This window comes from Bubalus bubalis, chromosome 2 (assembly GCF_019923935.1).
Source record: "Bubalus bubalis isolate 160015118507 breed Murrah chromosome 2, NDDB_SH_1, whole genome shotgun sequence".
Classification (NCBI taxonomy): domain Eukaryota; kingdom Metazoa; phylum Chordata; class Mammalia; order Artiodactyla; family Bovidae; genus Bubalus; species Bubalus bubalis.
Genome location: NC_059158.1, coordinates 170,550,255 through 170,573,395, shown reverse-complemented (window position 1 = coordinate 170,573,395; position 23,141 = coordinate 170,550,255). Strand labels below are relative to the sequence as shown.

Genomic DNA, 23,141 nt, shown 5'->3' with positions numbered 1-23,141 from the left:
AAAAGCATCCACCTGCCACTGCCTGCATCTTGAAGTGGCTCTCTGTATCATACCGCTGGACCCTGTACCCATGGGCCCGCTCTTTCCCCATCCAGACATAGTAAGAACTAGGCAGGGAGAGTGGGCGTGGCCAGAGGGAAGGGCCCCAATCAGAAGGGAGGGGCAGCATCTCACGCACTTCTCAGTTTCCACGGGCGGGATGTGACAGTCCTCGTGAAAAGACCTCGAACAAGTGTCACAGCAGAACAGCTTTCCTCCATCCCGGCAGGTCTCACACACATCTGAGTTTCTCAGCTAGAAGGTAAAACAACATCTATATCCCCAGTGAGACCCCAGAAGGCCAGCTCTTTGGGAGTGAAGAACCCACTGCCTTTGTATGAACCTGAATGGACGCATGTGGTTCTCCCTGAGACATTAAAGAACAGCATGGTGTGGGCATTTCAGAAGAAGAAAGTGTGCTCTGCAATGAAATTGATGAGGAAGAGTCTATATGTCAGACCAAAAAAGTCTTCCCTGTAAAACCAGAGAATCTAACACTGAAAGACTAGCAGCAAAACAAGGTAATTCTATGGGAATTTATTACCTTGTAGATGAGAGATAAAATAAAGTCCTGAAATAAAGTGCTACATGTGTTTGCCTATACCACAATAATTAAATTGACTGCTGGGAGGTTGATATATTGAGAACTTAATACAGTGGATTAAACTTCTTAGTGTGGAAAGTAGTACAAGATTATTTTAACAATTATTTTGAGTCTTGTTCTGGGCTTTTGCATGAAGCTACTTGTGTTGGGTGAATTGGGATTCTGGCCATTTCTTTTGTTTTTGAAATGGCCATACATGAGGAACGGAGAAGGCAATGGCACCCCACGCCAGTACTCTTGCCTGGAAAATCCCATGGACAGAGGAGCCTGGTAGGCTGCAGTCCATGGGGTCGCTAAGAGTCGGACACGACTGAGCGACTTCACTTTCACTTTTCACTTTCATCCATTGGAGAAGGAAATGGCAACCCCCTCCAGTGTTCTTGCCTGGAGAATCCCAGGGACAGGGGAGCCTGGTGGGCTGCCGTCTATGGGGTCGCACAGAGTCGGACACGACTGAAGTGACTTAGCAGCAGCATACACGAGGAAGTGCTAGCCCCAAGGACCATCTTGCCTAAAGCTCTCATTCAGTGTTCTGAGGCATCCTCAAAGACATCCCCAACTGGGGCCTGAAACTGCTCTGGCATGGAGCCACGGGACCATGTTTCTTCCCTTCAGTGTAAACACTCACAGATTGCCATCATCATTCCCCAGAAAGTAATGACCCCTCTCCCCAGAGGAACAAGGAATAACAGATATAACCAATGTCTAAGAACCTCATGCGTGCTCAGTTGCTCAGTCATATCCAACTCTTTGTGACCCCATGGACTGTAGCCCACCAGGCTCCTCTGTCCACAGAGTTTGCAGGCAAGAAGATTGGAGTAGATTGCCATTTTCTTTTCCAGGGGATCTTCCCGACACAGGAATCAAACCCACATCTACTGCATTTCCTACATTGGCAGGTGGATTCTTTACTACTGAGTCACCAGAGAAGTCCCTAAGAACCTGACATTTGTGTATTTTTTAGTAGATTTATCTACCTCTTTGTTTCTAGTCCAGTTCCATATTAGAACCTTCAGGGCAGTGTATATAAAATATTAATGTCCTGGTCCCACTGCCAGAAGTCTGAATCAGTTTGTCCAGGTGGGGCAGAGCTATTGGTATTCTTCTTTAATTCATAGAATGGGTAATTTTGTGTATCAGAATCATCTGGGGACTTTTAAACAATCCTGATGTCCAAGTCTTAGCCTAGACTGATAAACAGAATTTCCTCTAAGTTGGAATCCCAGCAATGCTATTTTCCAAAGGTCTTCAGTTCAGTTCAGTCACTCAGTCATGTCCGACTCTTTACGACCCCATGAATCACAGCTCACCAGGCCTCCCTGTCCATCACCAACTCCTGGAGTTCACTCAGACTCACGTCCATTGAGTCAGCGATGCCATCCAGCCATCTCATCCTCTGTCATCCCCTTCTCCTCCTGCCCCCACTCCCTCCCAGCATCAGAGTCTTTTCCAATGAGTCAACTCTTCACATGAGGTGGCCAAAGTGCTGGAGTTTCAGCTTTAGCATCATTCCCTCCAAAGTAATCCCAGGGCTGATCTCCTTTAGAATGGACTGGTTGGATCTCCTTGCAGTCTGAGGGACTCTCAAGAGTCTTCTCCAACACCACAGTTCAAAAGCATCAATTCTTCAGTCCTAGTTGCAGCCCAAGTTGAGTATTAGTCAGAGCAAAGTCTGTTATTAAGGTATGGGGTTTAGGTCAATGCTGAACTGTCCTGTAACATCAGTCCCAGAGACATCACTTTGCTGACAAAGGTCCGTCTTGTAAAAACTATGGTTTTTCCAGTAGACATGTATGGATGTGAGAGTTGGACCATAAAGAAGGCTGAGCACTGAAGAACTGACGCTTTTGAACTGTGGTGTTGGAGAATACTCTTGAGAGTCCCTTGGACTGCAAGGAGATCAAACCAGTCAATCCTAAAGGAAATCAACCTTGAATATTCATCAGAAGGACTGATGCTGAAGCTGAAGCTCCAATACTTTGACCACCTGATGTGAAGAAGTGACTCACTGGAAAAGACCCTGATGCTGGGAAAGATTGAGGGCAGGAGGAGAAGGGGACCACAGATGAGATGGTTTGATGGCATCACCAACTCAATGGACATGAGTTTAAGCAAGCTCTGGAAGTTGGTGATGGACAGGGAAGCCTGGCACGCTGCAGTCCATGGTGTCGCAAAGAGTTGGATGCAACTGAGTGACTGAATAGCAACAATCAGTCCCAGGAAAACTGAGTAGCAGCAGTGAGGGTACTCTTGCTGGAACAGTTGGTTCCTCTCCCCTGTGGACTCTTGGCCGTGGGCTGTGAGACCTGACCCTCTGTACCGATGTCCATCCCAAACAAGCCACACAAACACTGGACTCCAGCACTGTTTAGATGACTGAAGAATCCTTCAGTTGGCCAACGGTCAGAAAGAGTGTGAATAAGATCTAAATCTTGTTGGGGGCATTATTTTGGAGGTAAAGTATATGTAAAGCTATTTGACTATCCCTCCTCTATTGGATGCCATGCATCAGCATTACTGCATACTTTCCCACCTGAGTGCTGCCCCCTGGAGTTGTGCAAAGGTGACTCTGCTGCAAATGTCCATCTTGTTGCAGTGAAAGGAATCAAAAGGGCTTTCCATGTGGCTCCATGATAAAGAATCCGCCTGCCAGTGCAAGAGATGCAGGTTCCATCCCTGGGTTGGGAAGATCCCCTGGAGGAGGGCATGTCAACCCACTCCAGTATTCTTGCCTGGAGAATTCCATGGACAGAGGAACCTGGCAGTCTACAGTCTATAGGGTTGCACAGAGTTGGACATGACTGAGTGACTGAGCACACATGCACACACAAAGCAGCCAATCACATGGTACCAGTTTGAGTTAAAATGCCCTGTGATTTGCTAGATGGTGACCAGCTCAGCACCATGATGGTTCCCTCAAGACTGGATGCAGGGCTTCCATAAAGAACCCGTTAGCCCCAAGTGTGCATTTTTCTGAAGGATCCATGCTGCTGCTAAGTCACTTCAGTCGTGTCCAACTCTGTGCAAATCCGTAGATGGAAGCCCACCAGGTTCCCCTGTCCCTGGGATTCTCCAGGCAAGAACACTGAAGTGGGTTGCCATTTCCTTCTTCAATGCATGAAAGTGAAAAGTGAAAGGGAAGTCGCTTAGTTGTGTCCAACTTGTAGCAACCCCATGGACTGCAGCTTACCAGGCTCCTCCATCCATGGGATTTTCCAGGCAGGATCCATGACAGTGTTTAAACCTTAACCTGCCAGCTTCACCTGGCCTGTTCCTTCTGGTTGATGCTTAAAACCATCACACTCTCCCTGCCTTGGAATAGAAGTTCGGGATTTTTCTTTCCTTCTCTATTGCCTTCTTTAAAATGCTGCTCTCCCTCTAATTTCCTCCTTATCCCCCAGCTGCAGGGCAGCTGTGCCCATTACTACTTCAAGCCCAGGCTCTAGAGACCCCAGTGGTCTCAAGCTCTGTCTCCTATTTGCACTTTCAAAGGGAAAAGAGGAAATGGGAAAGTTTCTACTGCACAAATGGAAAGGATGCTTTCAGGTGAAGACACCCAATGCCAGAACCATGTACCTGAGGTGGGCCATGTATTTGCTGTGCCCTGCTCATCACACACGGCGACACACTCCACCTGAGTGTGAGCGTGCTTCAGGGAAATGTGGTGATGACTCAGAGAAGGTGCCGAGGGAAAGGCCTATCTTAGTCTGGCTCACAGGTGGGAGTTAGTACTTACACAAAGGTTATCTAAGGTGTTGTCAGGAGACTTTGGTCCTCTTTTCTGCAGAAAAGAAAGATTAAATGACAATACTGAATGTGATGTATGCATCCGTCACTTATTTAAACACCAATCACTGGAGAGATTCAAGCCATTGTTCACCCATTACTTCACACCTGTTTTTATGGATACATGTAACTAAAGGAGATCAGTCCTGGGTGTTCATTGGAAGGACTGATGCTGAAGCTAAAATTCCAATACTTTGGCCACCTCATGTGAAGAGTTGACTCATTGGAAAAAACCCTGATGCTGAGGGATTGGGGGCAAGAGGAGAAGGGGACGACAGAGGATGAGATGGCTGGATGGCATCACTGACTCAATGGACATGAGTTTGGGTAAACTCCAGGAGTTGGTGATGGACAGGGAGGCCTGGCATGCTGCGATTCATTGGGTCGCAAAGAGTCAAACACGACTGAGGGACTGAACTGAACTGAACTGTATCTACTTGGAAAATAAAATGTACCAAAGGACCACTGTTCAGCTCAATGCAAGTTCTATTCCCTGGCTCTTAGATGCAAGGTGGAGCCATCTGGGGACTTTAGCCCTGGTTCCCACAGATGGAGTTGGTGGAGCTCTGTTGGTTTTCTTACTTCAAGAGGCTGTTGGGCATTTTTCTCTGCATTATAAAATGCCATCCCACCAGAAGGAGCTGCAGTGAGAGTATCAGGCTGAAGATTCATCATCAACAACCCCGGTGACCATGGGGCCCAGAGTCCTGGAGTTCATGCAAACATCTCAGAGGAGAATGCCACTGCCTGTCACAGGTCTCCTGGGGCACAGCTTCAATGATAAAATGTACCCAAACTTCCCAGGGCTATAGCTCTTCTTCCAGAAGACCACCCTTCTCTCCCCTCCCTTCAAATCCCAAGAAGTCAGCTAGCTGACTCTTCAAAGGTAACTGACTACCACCCACTAGCTTTACATTGCTTTCCAATATTCAATAGAATGACCTGGCCTCCATCCCTCTTGGGCAGGGGTTCCCAACCTCTGGGATCTAATGCCTGATGCTCTGAGATAGAGCTGAGGTAATAATAATAGAAATAAAGTGCACAATAAATGTAATGCACTTAAATCCTCTGGAAACCATCCCTCCTCCCCAGTTCATGGAAAAATTGCCTTCCATGAAACCAGTAGCCTGGTACCAAAAAGGTTGGGGACCACTGCTCTAGGACACAGGCAGCCTCAGCTTTGATCTCCAGCCCAGGGCAGAGTGGTCATGGACAAGTGTAATCTAGCAGTCAATGACCTGAGAGGTGGCTATATCACTGCCCATCTTTCTATTGTCCATTCTAAACTCACTGCTTCCCAAGTGGCTCAGTGGTAAAGAATATCCCTGCCAAGCAGGAGATGTGGGTTCAATCCCTGGGTCAAGAAGACCCACTGGAGGAGGAAATGGCAACCCATTTCAGTCTTCTTGCCTAGGAAATCTCATGGACAGAAGAGCCTGGTGGGCCACAGTGCGTGGGGTCACAAGAGTGGGACACAACTTAGCAACTAAACAACAGTAACCCCATTAGTTATTCTTCCATGTTAGGCAATGAAGTTGAAACAATCCTTGAGGTCAAGGATATTGTTTTAATCTTCTAAAAACCATTGGGCATTTAGTAAGCATTCAATAATTGCATGTTGGATAAGTGAATAAATGAGTATCATTTCACCTAAGAAATCCCTTGGAGGGGGAAATGGCAATCCACTCCAGTATTTGTGCCTAGAGAATCCCATGGACAGAGGAGCCTGGTGAGCTACAGTCCACGGGGTTGCAAAAAGTCAGACACTATTGAGCTATTAATACTTTTTTTTCCACTTAGGAAAAGAGATTACTTGCTATCTCTTAAGCAAATATTACCCAACATTAAAAAGATTGTTCTAGAGGAATGTTGTTGTACAGTTGCTAAATCATGTCCAACTCTTCACGATCCCATGGACTGTGGCACGCCAGGCACCTCTGTCCTCCACTATCTCCTGTAATTACTTTACAACACTGCAATCGTCATCAAAAGGTGTTAGTGACCTTTGTCAGGAGCCAGGAAGCCATCATGTGGTGCTGAGAGTGACACTGAAGATTCCCAAAGCCAAGGAAAAAAGAGGTTCTGAGAAACACAGAAGACCCATGGGAGTAGTAATGAGTCCTGAGGTTTGCCACTTGGGGAACATCTGCTGTTGTGCAGAGGGAGATGCGAAATGAAGAGGTAACTGCAGGTTGCTGCCAAAAAGTGCTGTACCCATGACTAAGGGTAGAATCTATTGTTAAGAAGATGCCAGCTTACTCGGGTAAACTAACTGAGTAACTCTTGGCACTTGGGGAATGATACAGATGCTAGTCTTCAAGATACTCACTAAGTAGGGCAAATAGTAGTTCCCTGTAGGAAATCCAGCAGGTGAAATGTCCCAAGGACTTAGAGTTTCAACTGTCCAGAACCTCAGATAATGTCAGGTCCTGGATCTCACATTCCCAGTGGAAGATGAAGTCCCATGGGCCAACTATGTGTGACCTGTCTTAGAAGTTCTGTGAATGTCTTGATTGGCCATTTCTTTTTTTCAAGTATTTTGTCTGCACCATGCAGCATGTGGGGTCTTAGTTTCCCAACCAGGGACTGAACCCATGCCCCCTGCACTGGAAGGGTGCACGTAATCACCGCACTGCCAGGGAAGTCCCTTGAACGGCCATTTCTATGTGTACATAAGAATGGAACTTCTCACCTCCATCTTGTTTTCAAGTTCTCATTCATACCCAAACTTGGAAAAGCCATCTCCGTGTCCTGAATCTACACTGCACCTTACATATTTGTTGTCTCCATAGAGGAAGGAATCACTTTCATAGACAGAAGGGAGGTCTGCACAGCAAAAGAGTGGCATCAAAGTAACCAGTTTTCTTGGCCAGCCCTTCCTATACAATCCACTGATCTCCCAAGAGCTTCCCACCCTACAGCACCATCTTCATCAAGGGCAAATAATGGCCCCCTGAAAAAGAGTATGTCTGTGTGTAGACTATTAAGGGGTGGAAGGGGATACAAATGATCAGAAAAGAAATATGTTTCTTGTTGCCTATCTTACAAAATGGTATACGGACCAAGATAGACAATCTTAGACTGGGATTCTCTGAATGACTGTGAACATACTTTCACTCCATTAGATTTCATTAAAGTTAGGAAATAGTAATACTGATTTTAAAAATCTGGGTTTGATTTGAAGATGACCTTATCACCCTATTACAATATACTTCTGCATGTTCCAGAATCATGCTTGCCTTTACAATTTTGACAACATCTGCATCTATAGCTAAAGCATATCCATGAGGTCTATTTTGATGGCTCCTTATCACTTCTATTTCAAATGGTTTACCATTCAAGAAGACCTTGCCATCCAGAACAACATAATGTTCAAAGAAGCAACACTGAAGGCATATGCCAAAAGTTTTTTAAAGGTGGGAGCAGGGTGTTACACAGTTTAGAAACCACAAAATGACACACTGTGCATGCAAAATCAATTATGTGATGGGAATTTCTAGAAAATTATGTAATAATCACCTTTATTCTCCTGCCATATTTCCTTGGAGGATTGTGGAGAAATCTTCTCTGAAAGATAAAAAGATCCAAGTATATGGTTGGCCTATGAGTCTGGCACTTCCAACCTCTTCCCAAATATTTCTACCTGGATGCCCCACTGTCAGCCCAAAGCCATGGTATCTAAATGAGAAACCATCTCCCTCTCTTCACTTGTATTTCTTCTAAATTCAATCAGTGGCACTTTAAAAATCATCTTTAGAACATTTTCCCCTTCTTGTGCTTTTCCCCTTAAGTTTTAAGAGGTTTTCCTTTATAATCTCTTTGACACCTCTCACCCGCTCTCCATTCCTACCAGTCACTCAAGCTTGAGTCCATATACCAAGGCTTGTCAATCAATATACACTTATCCCATGCCTACTGGGTGTCAGATATTCTCAACAATCTTGGACACACAAAGATGGACACAGAAAAAACAATGCGCGAAAGGATAAGAGTAAAACTATAAGAAGATCTTAGTAATGGGCTGAGAAAGCTCAGGGAAGAAGTGGTCAGGGCCAAGTGGGTCAGGGAATATTCAGGGAAGAAGAGCATTTGAGTTGAGCACTGCATGTTGGGTGTAGGTTTCTTGAGCTGAAAAGATGCTGGAGTCATTTCAGTGTCCCTTGGCCATCTAAGACACTATTCTAAAAATGTCATTTCATATCTCAGAAGACTTCATTGATTCTGCATTGTCTATGAGTTTAAACACTTTAGCCTGGCATTAAATTCCTCTACAAACAATTGCAATTGAATTGATGGATTATGCCTTATTATATACAGTATGTCTATCTCAACCCACTAGGCATGGTTCTGGTTTTCACATCATTCCTTCTCAGGAATACCTTTTTCCTACCTGTTTGATTGTAAACTGTCTTCTTCTTCCAGTGCATAAAGTTGACTACATTCACCTAAGTCAGAACGATCCTTCCCTCCTCCAAACTCCTATTCCATCCTGACAAACGCAGTGGAATTTCCTGCCTCTTTCACAGCAATGATGTGCTATGTTGTACTGAGGTTAGGAATGTGGAACACTCTCCCCAGATGAGAGGATAAACTCAGAGGCATCTGAGCTTTCGTGATAACTCAACAAATATTTTGTGAGCAAATAGTGACCTTATTCTTGGGGAACAACAAGGAAAGTCACATCTGTCTTGGCCCCCAGAATACCTCCATCAACCATAGCAGGGGCCTCTCTCCACAGCGAACACTTATCTTCCAATTCTTTGATCTTCCGTGGCCGCCTCTGATTTCAAATTCCCTGGGGGTGAACCAGTCTCCGTTCTCACTCTGTATACACTTCACCCAGGATCCTGTAAGACCAGGGTAAAGTCATCTTCAGCCTTCCTTGTTTTCAGAAGGTGGGCTCCCACCACACTGGATCTGGACACACCCAGTTTAGGCTCAAGATCTAAACCAGGAGAGTCTGGCCTTCCCTTTCAGGCTTCAGAATCCCCACATCTAGCCTCCAAGTCCCCTCACAGGAGATTCACTGCCTTGTGGCAACATTTCTTTAACGGATGTGCAACAACAACTACAAAAATGATAATTACCATCAAAATCAAGCTTTTAAAAGTATTTCAAAATCACCTAAAAAGGAAAAGCAAGTGACTTTGAAGTGAGAGAGCATTTCAATTTGCCAGGGACAGGACCTTGGGCCCATGGGAGCAGAAACTCGGGTTGGGACTGAGATCTCCGATGGGTACCATAGCAGCATCTGTGCCCTTTATCACACTTTCTACCCAGTTCAATGGCATTACTGAGCAGAGATTTCCCATCCCCAAAATTATGGATAGCTGGTATTAAAAGTAACTGTGAAATGCTATACAATGGAAAATTTAAGTTATGTATAAAAGATAATCATATGTTAGCATCATTAGTCATTACAGAAAAGCACAGCCAAACCATGAGATACCATTTCACATCCACCAAGATGGCTGTCTTAGAAAAAAGAGACAATAACAAGTGTTGGCATGGAAACAGAGAGATTGGAACTCTCATACACTGCTGGTGGGAAGATAAAATATTACAGCCACTGTAGAAAACATTTTGATGTTTCCTCAGTAGGGCTAAACATGGAATTATCACAGGAACCAGCAATTTCACTCCTAGGTATATACTGGAAAGAATTAAAGACTGTTCACACAAAAACTAGAACATGAATGTTCAAAATAGCATTATTTGTAATAGTAAAAGAGTGGAAACAATCCAAATTGATGAATGCTGCTGCTGCTAAGTCGCTTCAGTCGTGTCTGACTCTGTGCGACCCTATAGACGGCAGCCCACCAGGCTCCTGCGTCCATGGGATTCTCCAGGCAAGAGTACTGGAGTGGGTTGCCATTTCCTTCTCCAATGCATTAAAATGAAAAGTGAAAGTGAAGTCGCTCAGTCATGTCCGACTCTTAGCGACCCCACAGACTGCACCCTACCAGGCTCCTGCGTCCATGGGATTCTCCAGGCAAGAGTACTGGAGTGGGTTGCCATTGCCTTCTCCAATTGATGAATAGCTAAACAAAATATGGTATATCTATACCATGGAATATTATATCATGTGACAATAAGAAAGAATGAAGTACTAATAATGCCATTACATGGATGAACTTTGAAATTGTCATCATAAGAGAGAGAGCCAGTCACAAAATGGCACACATTACCTGATTCCATTTTACATGAAATACTGAGAATAGGCCAATTTATGGAGCAGAAAATAGATTAGCAGTTCAGGGTTGGGTGGTGGGGTGAGTATGAGACTGGGCATTGATTACTAAGAGACATGGAGTTTCCTTTAGTGGGAAAGTATTCTGACAAAAATATTCTATAATTTGATTGTGGTGATAGTTACACCATTTTGTGAATATACAAACAAAATTCAACATTGAATTGTACACCCTGAGTGGTGAATTGTATCTCGGTTAAGTTGTTTACTAATACTTTATATCAATTATGTAAATTAATTCCTGACAGCTATATCATGAAGCAGGTTTTAACGATTTCTTTTTTAGATAAAGAATTTCAGGCTCAGAAAGGTCCCATTCTCTACTTAGATGAATCAGTTCCTCTTGGCACAGGAGAGGCTGGGACTCACGTTATCTGATTCTGAATTCTTTGCTGGTCCTCATTATATCAAGCACCTGCCCTGGTGATAATCATCCCGAGAGAGAAAGGACATGAAGGTACGGACTGAGAGCCTCGTCCCTTGTGGACATGTCCACGTGGGAGTGAGCACCTAATGTGTATGATTTCTTAAAGTATGAAAATATTAACCTAGGTATCCCTTCCTCCTTCTTAAGCAAAATGGTGGCCCCCATTCCTTCAACTATCTGTAATCCACATAGGTAATCCCATGACTTCTCAAGATTCCCTCAGATAGGCATTGCATAGTAGACCTTAAAACTCACCATGTTTCAATTTCTTCTTGTGTAACTTTCCCTTCACCTTACCACAGGTCACAGGAATTATCTGAGAGCGAAAATCCACACGTTCATATGTGTACATTCTTTTCCCTGAAAGAGAAGATTCCTTCATGGTCTCATTTTCAGTCGCACCCGTACCACTTCTCCCATGGTGAGTTTGTTCCTATAAAGGTATGCAGGGATGTAGAAAGCTTTATACCACAAATCTCCAGAGTCAAGGGCTTCCCTGGTAGCTCAGTTGGTAAAGAATCCACCTGCAATGCAGGAGACATGGGTTTGATCCCTGGGTCAGAAAGAGCCCCTGGAGAAGAAAACGGCTACTCACTCCAGTATTCTTGCCTGGGAAATCCCATGGACAGGGAAGCCTGGCGGGCCACAGTCCACGGGGTCTCAAGAGTCAGACACAACTTAGTGACTAAACCGCTACCAGTAGAGTTAAAGCCTTTCTTCCAAGTGACATTTTCGATACCTGACTACAGAATATCCACCTCTAACTCATCCCTCAAGTTTCACACAAAACTGAATGTGTTAGTAAAAAAATCAGGCTTCGATAAAACTCTTAGCTCCCAATCCAGTCAGCCTCACTGATTCTCATACAACAATGAAGCATATAGCTGCCTCATGTTCTGAAGGGAGCCATGGGACGTCCCTGGCAGTTTAACTGTTAAGACTCTACGCATGGGACACAGGTCCCATTCCCAGTCCTGGAACCAAGATCCCGCATGCCTCAAGGCCAAAAGGAAAAAAAAAGTTCTTTCTTTCGTCATTGAAGGGAATCCTCCAACTATTTCACCACAGTTCAGTAGCTGGAGCAAAATGAGAGACTACTTGCATCTCTCTATGTCAGGTCTGGCTGAGTGAGCAGAGAGGGCAATGATGGGGGAACCTAATGGAGGTGACGTCTGCCTTCTCTTTGTGTTCTCTGCTTTGTTTCACGCTTCTTTCTCATATCAGCACTCTCCTTAGCTAAAAGAGGAGTTCAGGAAGCTCTAGAATAATCTGCAAGTTACATGGGGAGAGGGCTGCTGGAGACTGAGTCCACAGAAGTGGGGGTGAAAGGTCTTTGAATAAACTAGCTCAAGGAGGCTGTGTAACTGATCCTGACCCTGCAAGTCAATGTTTTAGACCCATGGTGGGAGGAGGGGGAGCTGTCCATGGTCCAGTTTTGAGATAGTAGACTAGGAGACCTGGGATGGGCTGTGAAGGATGGCTGGCCTAATTCACCCTCTTACTTTACAGATGAAGAAACTGAAGGGAAAGCAGTCAAGTGACAGGCCCAAGCCCACACAATCAGAAGAGGATGACAGACTTCTGACCACCACTCCAGGCTATCCATGGTGTGCAACCTCTGACTTTCTGTGTAGCAAGAGAAGGGCCGGTTAAATAATGTGTGGGTTGTGTATGTGCCCTTCATGTGCAAACAGACTATTTCCGGCTTAAAAGTGATCAGTTCAGCGGGGAGAACATCACTGTGATAGCCCTTGGACCCATGGGGTCTGGTTTAGATCTGTCACCAAGTTTCTTGTTTGTGAAATTATCTTCTTTTTCATCCAGGCACATTTTGAACCAAATCGTAAACTTTTCCTGTTAGTAAAGCTGCATAAAGCAATTAGGGAAATGGATTTATCAATAAAAACACAGTGCAAAACAGGAAATTAGCTGCCTAATTATTGAGACAATATTTCCTTTTTCTTCCTTACCTCTTGACTTAGCTCTTCTCTGTGGGATTCTGTCATTATGAGTAAAGTGGGGTCTGCCTCTCCTTTTCCCTGAGGAAATAGAAAAACAGAATCATACAGAATCAACACGCAGCTGCATTGCATCTATTAGTGCTTTTCAGAATTTCCACTGAAATGTAATTTCCCAGAAGCCTATCTAATGCACAAAGAAAAATATATCCTTCTTAGTCTTTAAGCTACCAAGAATTAGATGGCAAGTTTTACACTTATATTTTACTTTTCATTGTCACACATTAGTAAAACAAACAAGAAATTGATATCAGCATTTTACTTATATCCCAAGCAACCATGTGTTAATTGTTTAATGCACAATTAAGGGAAATGAGTTCTAGGAAACCCTATGGCAGTCTTTGCAGGTGAGACACATGTTACACACATCACCTGGAATGAAGCTGTTTGTACATTTAGTGTACAAATAGTGTTAGTAATGTAACCAAGAGTTTTGTCCACCTGAGCTTAGACAAAGATATTGGAATCTAAGAAACTAAGAAAAAAGAAGAATGCTAACCAAGAGTCCTCCAAAACCTTGATTTCACATAGTAACTAAGAATGGACTCAGTAAATATTGCATCAGAGAATGTCCTGCCATTTATAAGTTAATTGGCTGTGGATATGTATCTCAAAGTTTGCTATCATTCACATGTACTTTATTTTCTAAGGTAGGAAGATAAATTCATTTCCTTCTTTCTGAGTTCAGTGCCCACCATCCAATGACCACCATCTGGTGGGAAGGGTAATTCAGACTCCAAGAAGAAATATTTTCCAGGCTACTCCTTCCTAAGTGCTATAAACTCTAAGCAGATTATGAGCATATATCAGACCAGCAAAGTAAAAAGACTCTTTCCTTCAATCAAACCCAAAGTGGATCCAATGGTTGGCAGAATAATTTTACTTTCTGGTCTTAAGACTAAGCAGTTACTGAGAAGATTTTCAATTCCTCAAGATCAAAATGGCCCTATGGGACAAATCTTGATGATTAGACTTTATCAGAAGGTCTACAACTTACAACAACCTTGCAAGTGGTCATCCTGTTATTATTTAACAGGATAATATGAGCTCAAGGAAGAGGCCTACAGAGATTTATAAACTTGTGTAAGAAAGTATTTGGTTGCCCGAAAAAGTTCGTCCAGGTTTTAAATGTACAGAAAACCTTGAATGAACTTTTTGGCCAATCCAATAGAATAAAACTAATAGCCATGGGCCAGGGAGAACCACTAAAAAGGTAGAAATGGGGTTCTTAAAGAGGTGGATTAATCTTTTGACTTCCTCTTACTTTCTCCCTCTGGAAGGTGGGTCCACCACACAGCAGAAGGCCATCCAGCCAGGTATGGCTCTCAAGGCTCTCCTCACCTCCTCGCTCAACCAAGATGCCAAAGAAAGAAAGAAAGAAAGAAAGAAAGAGAAAGTGAAGTCGCTCAGTTGTGTCCAACTCTTTGTGACCTTATGGTCTGTAGCTTGCCAGTCTCCTTCATCTACAGGATTTTCCAGGCAAGAGTACTGGAGTGGGTTGCCATTTCCTCCTCCAGGGCATCTTCCTGATCCAGGGATCGAACCTGGGTCTCCCGCATTGCAGGTAGACTCTTTACTGTATGAGCCACCAGGGAAGCCCTTATGATGCCAAAGTGGTAGAATACTCTAGAAAACCAGGATATTTCTGGCCCTCTTTCTCATTCCTCCCTCCTCTTCTAAAGGTCCATGCTCACAGCCCAGTGAGAAGAGATCCAGATATCTCATCCTTGCCTCTTCTGTATTCCAGCTCAGCTTGGCACTAAAGCTCTAATCACAATCTTAGACAGTCCAGCAACTGTAGAGCTCTTTCTTTCTCTCTGTCTGTCGCTCACTGGTTATGCCTTTCCTGGATAATGGGTGTGTTATAGTTGTGTGTGTGTGTGTGTGTGTGTGTGTGTGTGTTTGTGTGTAAGTCGCTTCAGTCAAGTCCTATTCTTTGTGACCCTATGGACTGTAGCCCACCATGCTCCTCTGTCCATGGGACTCTCCAGGCAAGAATACTGGAGTGGGTTGCCAAGCTCTCCTCCAGGGGATCTTCCCCAGCTAGGGATCGAACCCAAGTCTTATGTCTCCTGCATTGGTAAGCGGATTTTTTACCACTTGCACCACCAGAGAAGCCATCAAATCCGTTAGCCTACTATCTGTAAGGAGAACAATAAAATACACTGCAGTCCATTCTAGTTTTTGGAGCTTCTCATAAAAGGAAATTTTGAGCTTAAAACCCACTGCTTCATAATATAACACTACTGTATTTTACTTTCAAAACAGATTGGCTGATCAAGGCAGAATTTAACTATTTCTATGTCCCCAGGGTATAGTACCCATTTAATAACACTGAAGCTCTATAACAAACCCTAATATATATTATAGCAGTCAGGTTATAATCTAGGTCTATAGCCATACCACTCTGAACACATCTGATCTTACCTAATCTTGGAAGCTAAGCAGGGTCAGGCCTGGTTAGTACTTGGATGGGAGATTATAATCTAAGGTTATTATTATTTTTAATTGTTATGGTTAGTATTGGCTTCCTTGGTGGCTCAGTGGTAAAGAATCTGCTTGCAATGCATGAGATGTGGGTTCAATCCCTGGGCTGGGAAGATCCCTGGAGAAGGAAATGGCAGCCCACTCCAATGTTGCTGCCTTGGAAATCCCATGGACAGAGGAGCCTGGAAGGCTACGTCCATGTGGTCGCCAAAGAGTTGGACACAACTTAGAGACTAAATGGCAACCAACCAAATGGCTGGTATTAACCTCTAGAAGTAAATGTGACGATTTTTAATCTAATACTGTTTTCTCCAAATCTTAGTAGTACTAAGACCCAAAAGTTGAGACCAAATCACTAAGTGCCAAAAAGTATGACCAAGTGCCCCAGTCTGTTCAGGACTAAGGAGTACCCAAGATGTGGGACTTAAAGTGGCAGAACTTGGAAGGTCCTCAGCAAACCGGGTTGAGTTGGTCACCCTACTTCCAAGCAGGAGGATCCCCACATCTGAAGGCAATGGACTGAACCAGGTAGGTGACATCCAAAGTTTCAATGGAACAGGTTTTGGAGGTACTAAATCTGCCTTCATATACAGACTATATTTCTTTCCCAAAACTTCAAGCTCATGGCCTGACCTCACCTCTTCCCTCACCACCAATTGATGAAAGCATCTCATGGAGAAAAGAGCTAGTGATTGTGGGCTTTTCTCCACAGTGTCAACTCACAGCTGTGCCTGCTGGGTAAGATGCTACCACATCTGATCTCTCCTCTCTCATCCACTTTCCCAATCCTGAATGACTCAGACTAGCAGTTCCTGAGCGGGGATAGAGCCAAGAGAGAGTGAGAAAAGACTGCAATTATGCCGCCTCTTCACCATAGGTATTTCAGACCAAGCTTACTCAGGAGGAAAGAGTGGAGGTGCTTTGAGTTGGAGAAAAAACTAGTCTTAATACAAGGCTAGAAAGGACCCTCAGTAACTGGAAAAGACTTTTATTCCTGCTAAAAGGGAACACAAAAGCTCTATGACCTGCTCCCAAATATGAAAAACTTAACTAATAGATTGATTTGAAAGGGCAATGAAAGAATGAACTTGCTTTCTACTTACAATTTATAAAGTCTAACCATTTTAATAAACCAAAGATGTGAGATAAAGGAATTTTTGTGAAAACAGAGAAAACTAAGAGGAAAAAAAATTTAGATCCTGGGCAGATAAGAGCTATGATATAAATGCAAACAATTTATAAAGCTGGCTTCAAATGGGCTTGCTTTCTAGATTTCATGGTGGTCAAATTGACTGGTAAGCTTGAGTAGAAAAAAAAAATGTGTGGGGGAGGATCTGTGTTCCTCAAAAGCATAGCAAAATTTCTATTGATCCTTCAGGGCAAAATAGAAGTGTCACGGTCTTACTCCTGATCTTGGCAGGTTTCTGCAGACTCATTTTCACCTTCTTTCCATGTGGGGCCGGTTGGCCAGCAGCTTTGCTGTTATCTAGGGCTAGGCAGGGGAAAATCCAGAGTTATACAAAAAACAGCTGACATGTGAGATGAAAAGCAAGTGAGAAATGTTACGAGAGGGAGTATAAGACAGTGGGAAAAATGCCAATTAGGAGCCAGAAACCCATGAAAATCCATTAAACTCTCTCTGTCTCTTCCTCCATAACATAGATCTGCTACTCTTATTCCATCTCATCACAGAGTTGTTGTGAAGGTCAAGTGTTAAAGTTTTTCAAAAGTGTTCTATAAGTTGTATATTACAAGCTACCATACCTTATGGCTGTCTAATTGTAAAAATACATTAAAACGTATCAATCTACCATTGACCGTGTGTTGAAAACAAAAAGTTCAATTCAGAAGTATCCAAAAAGAAAAGCAACGGGTACTGGTTTTAATTCTGAACCCTCCTGAACTGTGCACTCAGACAAGAAAGAAAGTTATGGCAAGGGATCTCAAGCAGGTGTCCAGAGCATTTTTTATTTATGAGGGATGACTTTTAAATTGTGTACAAGATTTCACTACACTTAGGGGAAAATGTGGTTTAGAATTGATCTGTGGACACAAAGACCTAAGTGAAAATGTTAAAAGGATTAAATACAAATATTTAGTGTTTTGAAAATAAATCATTCTTAAAATGGATGCAACCACTTTTTTTCTTTTTGAACAATATTATACACATTCACTAATAGGGCAGCCATGGAAATTGGCAAGAACATAAGATATATAGATTGGTGACAAATAATAAATTTTCACTGGACTCTACATAGACCTACTGACTCAAATATTGGAAATCAGGGACTTCCCTGGCAGTCCAGTAGTTAAGACTTCAAGCTTATAATGCAGTGGGTGTGGGTTTGATCCCTGGTCAGGGGAGCAAGATCCCATATGACACAGGGTGTGGCCAAAAAAAGCCTTGGAAATCACGTGGAAAATGAAGTCTAGTCCTCATTGTCTAGAGAAAGAGTGCTCCTTAAACTGCTACTAAAATAAATAAGATTTCATGGGTCTGATGAGAAGTAATACATATACATTACTGAAAACTCAGAAAATAAAAATGGCTTCAAATATCACCATCTGGAGAAAGCCACAGTTACCTTGTTCAAAGATATCCTGTTAGACCTTTCTTTTTGCATATTTTGCTGTTTAAATAACACTTCCATTACAATAGTTGAACATGTTTAATATTTTGAATTTATACATATAACTTTAAAAAACATAAAACTATAAACATCACCTATATTGCAATGACTACTGCATATGTTCTTCTGGATGTACTGACATTAATTTTTCCATGTATCTATATCTGTCTCTCCCTCTATATATAGATTGATAAATATGTATAAATAAGGATTTATAGAGGTATAAAAACACATAATGCTTATACATATATTTAACACACACGCACTTGCACACACATACACATATAGTCTGCTTTGTTCATTTAGGCTTCTTTGGAACATCTCTCCAAATTAATAATAATTTCTTGGCCTAGGAAAGAAGCCATATATTAAGGACAGCAGTGTCTGTACTATTTAGCCCTGCACTACTGCACACGTGAAATATAAACTGTTTTGTTGAAGCCAACATATATGGCAGTCTCTTTGTTACAGCGTCCTGGCCTGTATCCTAACTGACACATTAGCTAGAAAACTATTACTGTCCTCAAGAGACTGAAGGCTGCAAGAATACGGGAAGCAGTGCCTTATGAACTAAACAGGTATGACTACTTCACTTCACTGCTTACCTTTTCGATGTACATTTCTCCGTGGTCTTCTTGTCCAGCAATGTCCTCTCTTTTTTTCTTAAAAAAATTATAAAGTTAATTACTTAGAGCTGTAAATATAATTTTCAAAAACTTGTACATCAATAATTTTCAAGTATTTTTTGAGACATTAGTTCACAAGACTGGGGCAAACTTCTTAAGTACCAGCGTAGCAGTGTGAGGTTGATTCTGAGCTGTATTTCACTCTGGAAGACTATAGGAGATGACCCTCTTTTGAAAATTTTTTTAAAAATTAGAAAATAAACTTCCACTGGTGCCTTAGACTGAATGATTATTGCTGTGGTTATATATCAATTTATTCCCTTTTCAATGTAAATTTTCGTGTAAATTCAAATGTGCACATGGATAATATACTGTGCCCAATTCAGGAGGCATTCTCAACTTTGATGTGGAGAGTTGCCATGAAATAATCTCTGTACTCTTGCAGTTGTAACAAAACCCTCTCACTTATATTTAATATAATGCTTGAGCGACTATAATGCCCAGATGCCTGATCTGCCTGGTGGTCCAGTGCAGGGGACTCCCAATGCAGGGGACCTGGGTTTGATCCTTGGTCAGGGAACTAGATGCCACAACTAAAGACCCTACACGCTGCAATGAAGATCAGAGATCCCGAGAGCCACAACTAAGACCTAATGCAGCCAAATAAATAAATATTTTTTAAAAATACAGCACCTGAAATTACCAGAGGAAATTAAGGAACCACACGGGGTTTTGTGTTGGGTTTTGCTTTCCCGTGAGAGATGTGAAAATGCGTGAACGTGAGACCATTGGTCTTGGGTAAGTAGTTCAGTCCTGACTTACAAGGCAGGAAGGACCAAAAAGCCTTGCTCTTCAAATGGAAATGGTATATTCAGGAATGCTGGAGTTCAATCCCACTCCTGGGCATATACCCAGAAAGATGAAAACTCTAATTCAAAAAGACACATGCACTCCAGTGTTCATAGCAGCACTATTTATAATAGCCAAGACATAAAAGCAACATAAGTGTGCATCAAGAGATGAATGGATTAAGAAGTGATATATATACATATATAGTAGTATACATAGATATAATGGAATATTACTTATCCATAACAAAGAATGAAATAATGACACTTGGCAGCAACATGGATGGACTAGAGATTGTCATATTAAGTGTAGTAAGTCAGAGAAAGACAAATATCATATGCTATCACTTACATGTGGAATCTAAAAAAACGGATACAAATGAACTTATTTATAAGACAGAAATATACTCATAGACATAAAAAACAAACTTATGGTTACTTATGGGATTAACAGATACTATTATATACAAAATAGATAAACAGCAAGGATTTACTGTAGAGCACAGGGAACTATACTCAACATCTATAACGGAAAAGAATATTCTTATATTATCTGAAATATATGTAACTGAATCACTTTGCTGTACACCTGAAACTAACACAATACTGTAAATCAACTATAATCAATTAAAGGAAAGAATGCAGGGACTTTGCCAGAAGCACCTCGGCTTTGTACTCTACTTCACAGCCTAAAGGAAATCTCAGCCTCGCTGGGGTCTTCAGTTCCCCAAGACTCCCCGGAGGCTTGGTGCCCTGGCGTGTGGCTAAGCTGACAACCGAAGTGCACTGGGCTGCTGTCTCAGAGCCAGGCTGGCAGAATCAAAGTGGCTGTGGTCACTCCTCTGGCCGGAGGAAATCAGATGACTCGGTTCCTCCACGTTAGTACACACTTGGTCTGCCATGTGGAGAACTACACACTCTGGCAGAGTAGGAACACCAGTCTCCGGGCCAGTGATGGTGGAAATGAACTGTGGCGTGATTGACCTGCCCAGGCCCCTCAGGGAAATTCCCAGATGCCTGATCTCTACCAACAGAGGCTGACACCATGATTTTGATGCCAGCGTTATGGCAGCTGTCCTCAGAAAGGGCTCAGCTCCTTCCTGGATAATGATCAGGACAAAGGCACTGACGGATTAATGCGGTTAAACATGTCAGTTCTGAAAACTCAGGATTCTGTTCCAACACTCTAGAGTGCAATGCCTCATTCTTTCCCCAACCAGCCTGGAAGGCACAGCCTACACTGGTTGGATTAATCGGGATGGCTGATGGAGTGTTATCTCCTTGGGGAAATTTGCCAGAATCTGATGGGTAAGATGGGGCTTCCCCAGTGGCTCAGTGGTAAAAAATCTGTTTGCAATGCAGGAGTCACAGGAGTCGCAAGTTCGATCCCTGGGTTGGGCAGATCCCCTGGAGGAGGGCATGGCAACCCACTCTAGCACTTTTGCCTGGAGGATCCCATGGACAGAGGAGCCTGGTGGGCTACAGTCCATGGGGTTGCAAAGAGTCTGACACGACTGAAGCGACTTAGCATGCACATATGCATGATGAGTGAGGTGAATTTGTTGTGGGGGTAGGGATTCTCCGTGGTATTTCCACACACCTCAGTCTTTCCAAGGATATTTGAACAAACAGCTTTGCAAGCTAGAGATAATGTAGCCTTCCAGGTCAGAGGGCAGATTTATTTCCTGACCGATATAAAACAGAGAACGTCTCCCTCCTTAGAAGTATTCCAAGATAATAAACTTTGCTTCAGTTCCAGCTAATAAGATAATGTTTCCCTCTTGGATAAGTTCTGTGCAGTTTTGCTAGTAGCCCCTTTCTAAGGTTAGACAGCACCACTGATTCAATGGACATGAATCTGAGCAAACTCCAAGAGACAGTGGAGGACAGAGGAGCCTGGCATGCTACAGCCCATGGGGTCGCAAAGAGTCAGACACAGCTTAGCGACTGCACAACAACAAACCCTTCCAAGGCTGGGGGTATTCTTCAGCTTGGGCACAGCCTGTGTGTGCCATACTACTAACCCCTCAGTGGCTTTAGGGAGATGAAAAAAATTGATGCACCTATTCTGTATCTTAGCAATTTCATTTATAGGAATTTATACGAGCGTTATAAAGACATAGAGCCACTGAAAGATTTCTACAACAGTGTTCATTGCAGCTTTTTCACATTAGCCAAAAACTGGAAACACTAGTGATCTCCATCAGAAGGAGAGAGTATACACAAAATATGGTATAGTCATACAATGTAACTTAGTCACAAACTGATACAAACTACTGATACATTCAACAATATGGATAAATCTCAAAAACACTCTGCTGAGTGGAATAGACTTCTACCAAAAGAGAATATGCTCCAAAATCACATATCATGTTGATGTATGGCCGCCGCTGCTAAGTCGCTTTAGTTGTGTCCGACTCTGTGCGACCCCATAGACGACAGCCCACCAGGCTCCCCCATCCCTGGGATTCTCCAGGCAAGAACACTGGAGTGGGTTGCCATTTCCTTCTCCAATGCATGAAAGTGAAAAGTGAAAGTGAAGTCGCTCAGTCGTGTCTGACTCTTAGAGACCCCATGGACTGCAGCCCACCAGGCTCCTCCGTCCATGGGATTTTCCAGGCAAGAGTACTGGAGTGGGGTGCCATTGCCTTCTCCGTGATGTATGGCAGAAAGCAGCAAAATATTATGAAGCAAATATCTTGCAACAAAAAATTTTCTTTAAAAAGAAGACAAAATAAGATGATGGGTCCTACTGCAAAATATTTCTGCCTTCATGCACGCTAATATCTGAAATGCTACCACTGAATTTTAGCCTTTGTGAAAAATATCACACCACCCCTAAAGTCTTTTGTGGGGGGCAGAAACAAAATATCCTGGAAACAATAAAACATTGTAACAAAAAAATAAAGTTTTAAAGCAAGCCAAATTATCATCTTCAAAAAAAGAAGAATGGTTGTCGCTGATGAGTAAGGGGTAAGGATATCCCAGAAAGAGCTTAAGGGTTGTTTCCAGGGTGATGGCCATGTTCTGTATCCTGATAAGGATTTGGATAATATGGGAGAACTAACTCATCAATGGTACACTTAATATTTGTACATTTTATTATACACTTTATTTCAAAAGAAAAAAATTAAAGAACTACAAATAAATATGGAACTCTGGTTAATGATGTACATATTAAAGTATTTGGGGGAAAGAGTACTGACATCTGTATCTTTGAAATGTTTCAGATTTGAAGATGGCTTAGTGGATGTACAGGAAATGGATAAATTGAAAGAAATGTGATAAAGCAAAAACAGTACAATGTCAACTGTGAATCTATATTAAAGTATTCTGGTGTATACTATAAAATTCTCCCAAGTTTTCTCTAAATTTAAATTTTCCATGACTCAGTGTTGGAGAAAGAACTTTTAGAGAGAAAGCACA

The 23,141-nt window shown here is 42.7% G+C and overlaps 1 protein-coding gene across 14 annotated transcripts in view; it reads right to left on the bottom strand.

The window, feature by feature from the left end:
• Positions 1–23,141, bottom strand: part of SP140 (SP140 nuclear body protein) — an 81,321-nt gene that overhangs the window by 2,747 nt on the left and 55,433 nt on the right. For 12 of the 14 annotated variants that reach the window (XM_006047076.3, XM_044937932.1, XM_044937931.1 and 9 more), the window contains 8 exons: positions 18,847–18,903; positions 17,017–17,103; positions 13,077–13,145; positions 11,362–11,466; positions 9,134–9,276; positions 7,949–7,996; positions 4,380–4,424; positions 179–294 (listed from right to left, as the gene is read on the bottom strand). In XM_006047076.3, the coding sequence (XP_006047138.2) occupies positions 179–294; positions 4,380–4,424; positions 7,949–7,996; positions 9,134–9,276; positions 11,362–11,466; positions 13,077–13,145; positions 17,017–17,103; positions 18,847–18,903 (670 nt within the window). The remainder of the gene's footprint in view (positions 1–178; positions 295–4,379; positions 4,425–7,948; positions 7,997–9,133; positions 9,277–11,361; positions 11,467–13,076; positions 13,146–17,016; positions 17,104–18,846; positions 18,904–23,141) is intronic. The other 2 variants (XM_044937929.1, XM_044937930.1) reach the window with 2 other exon arrangements.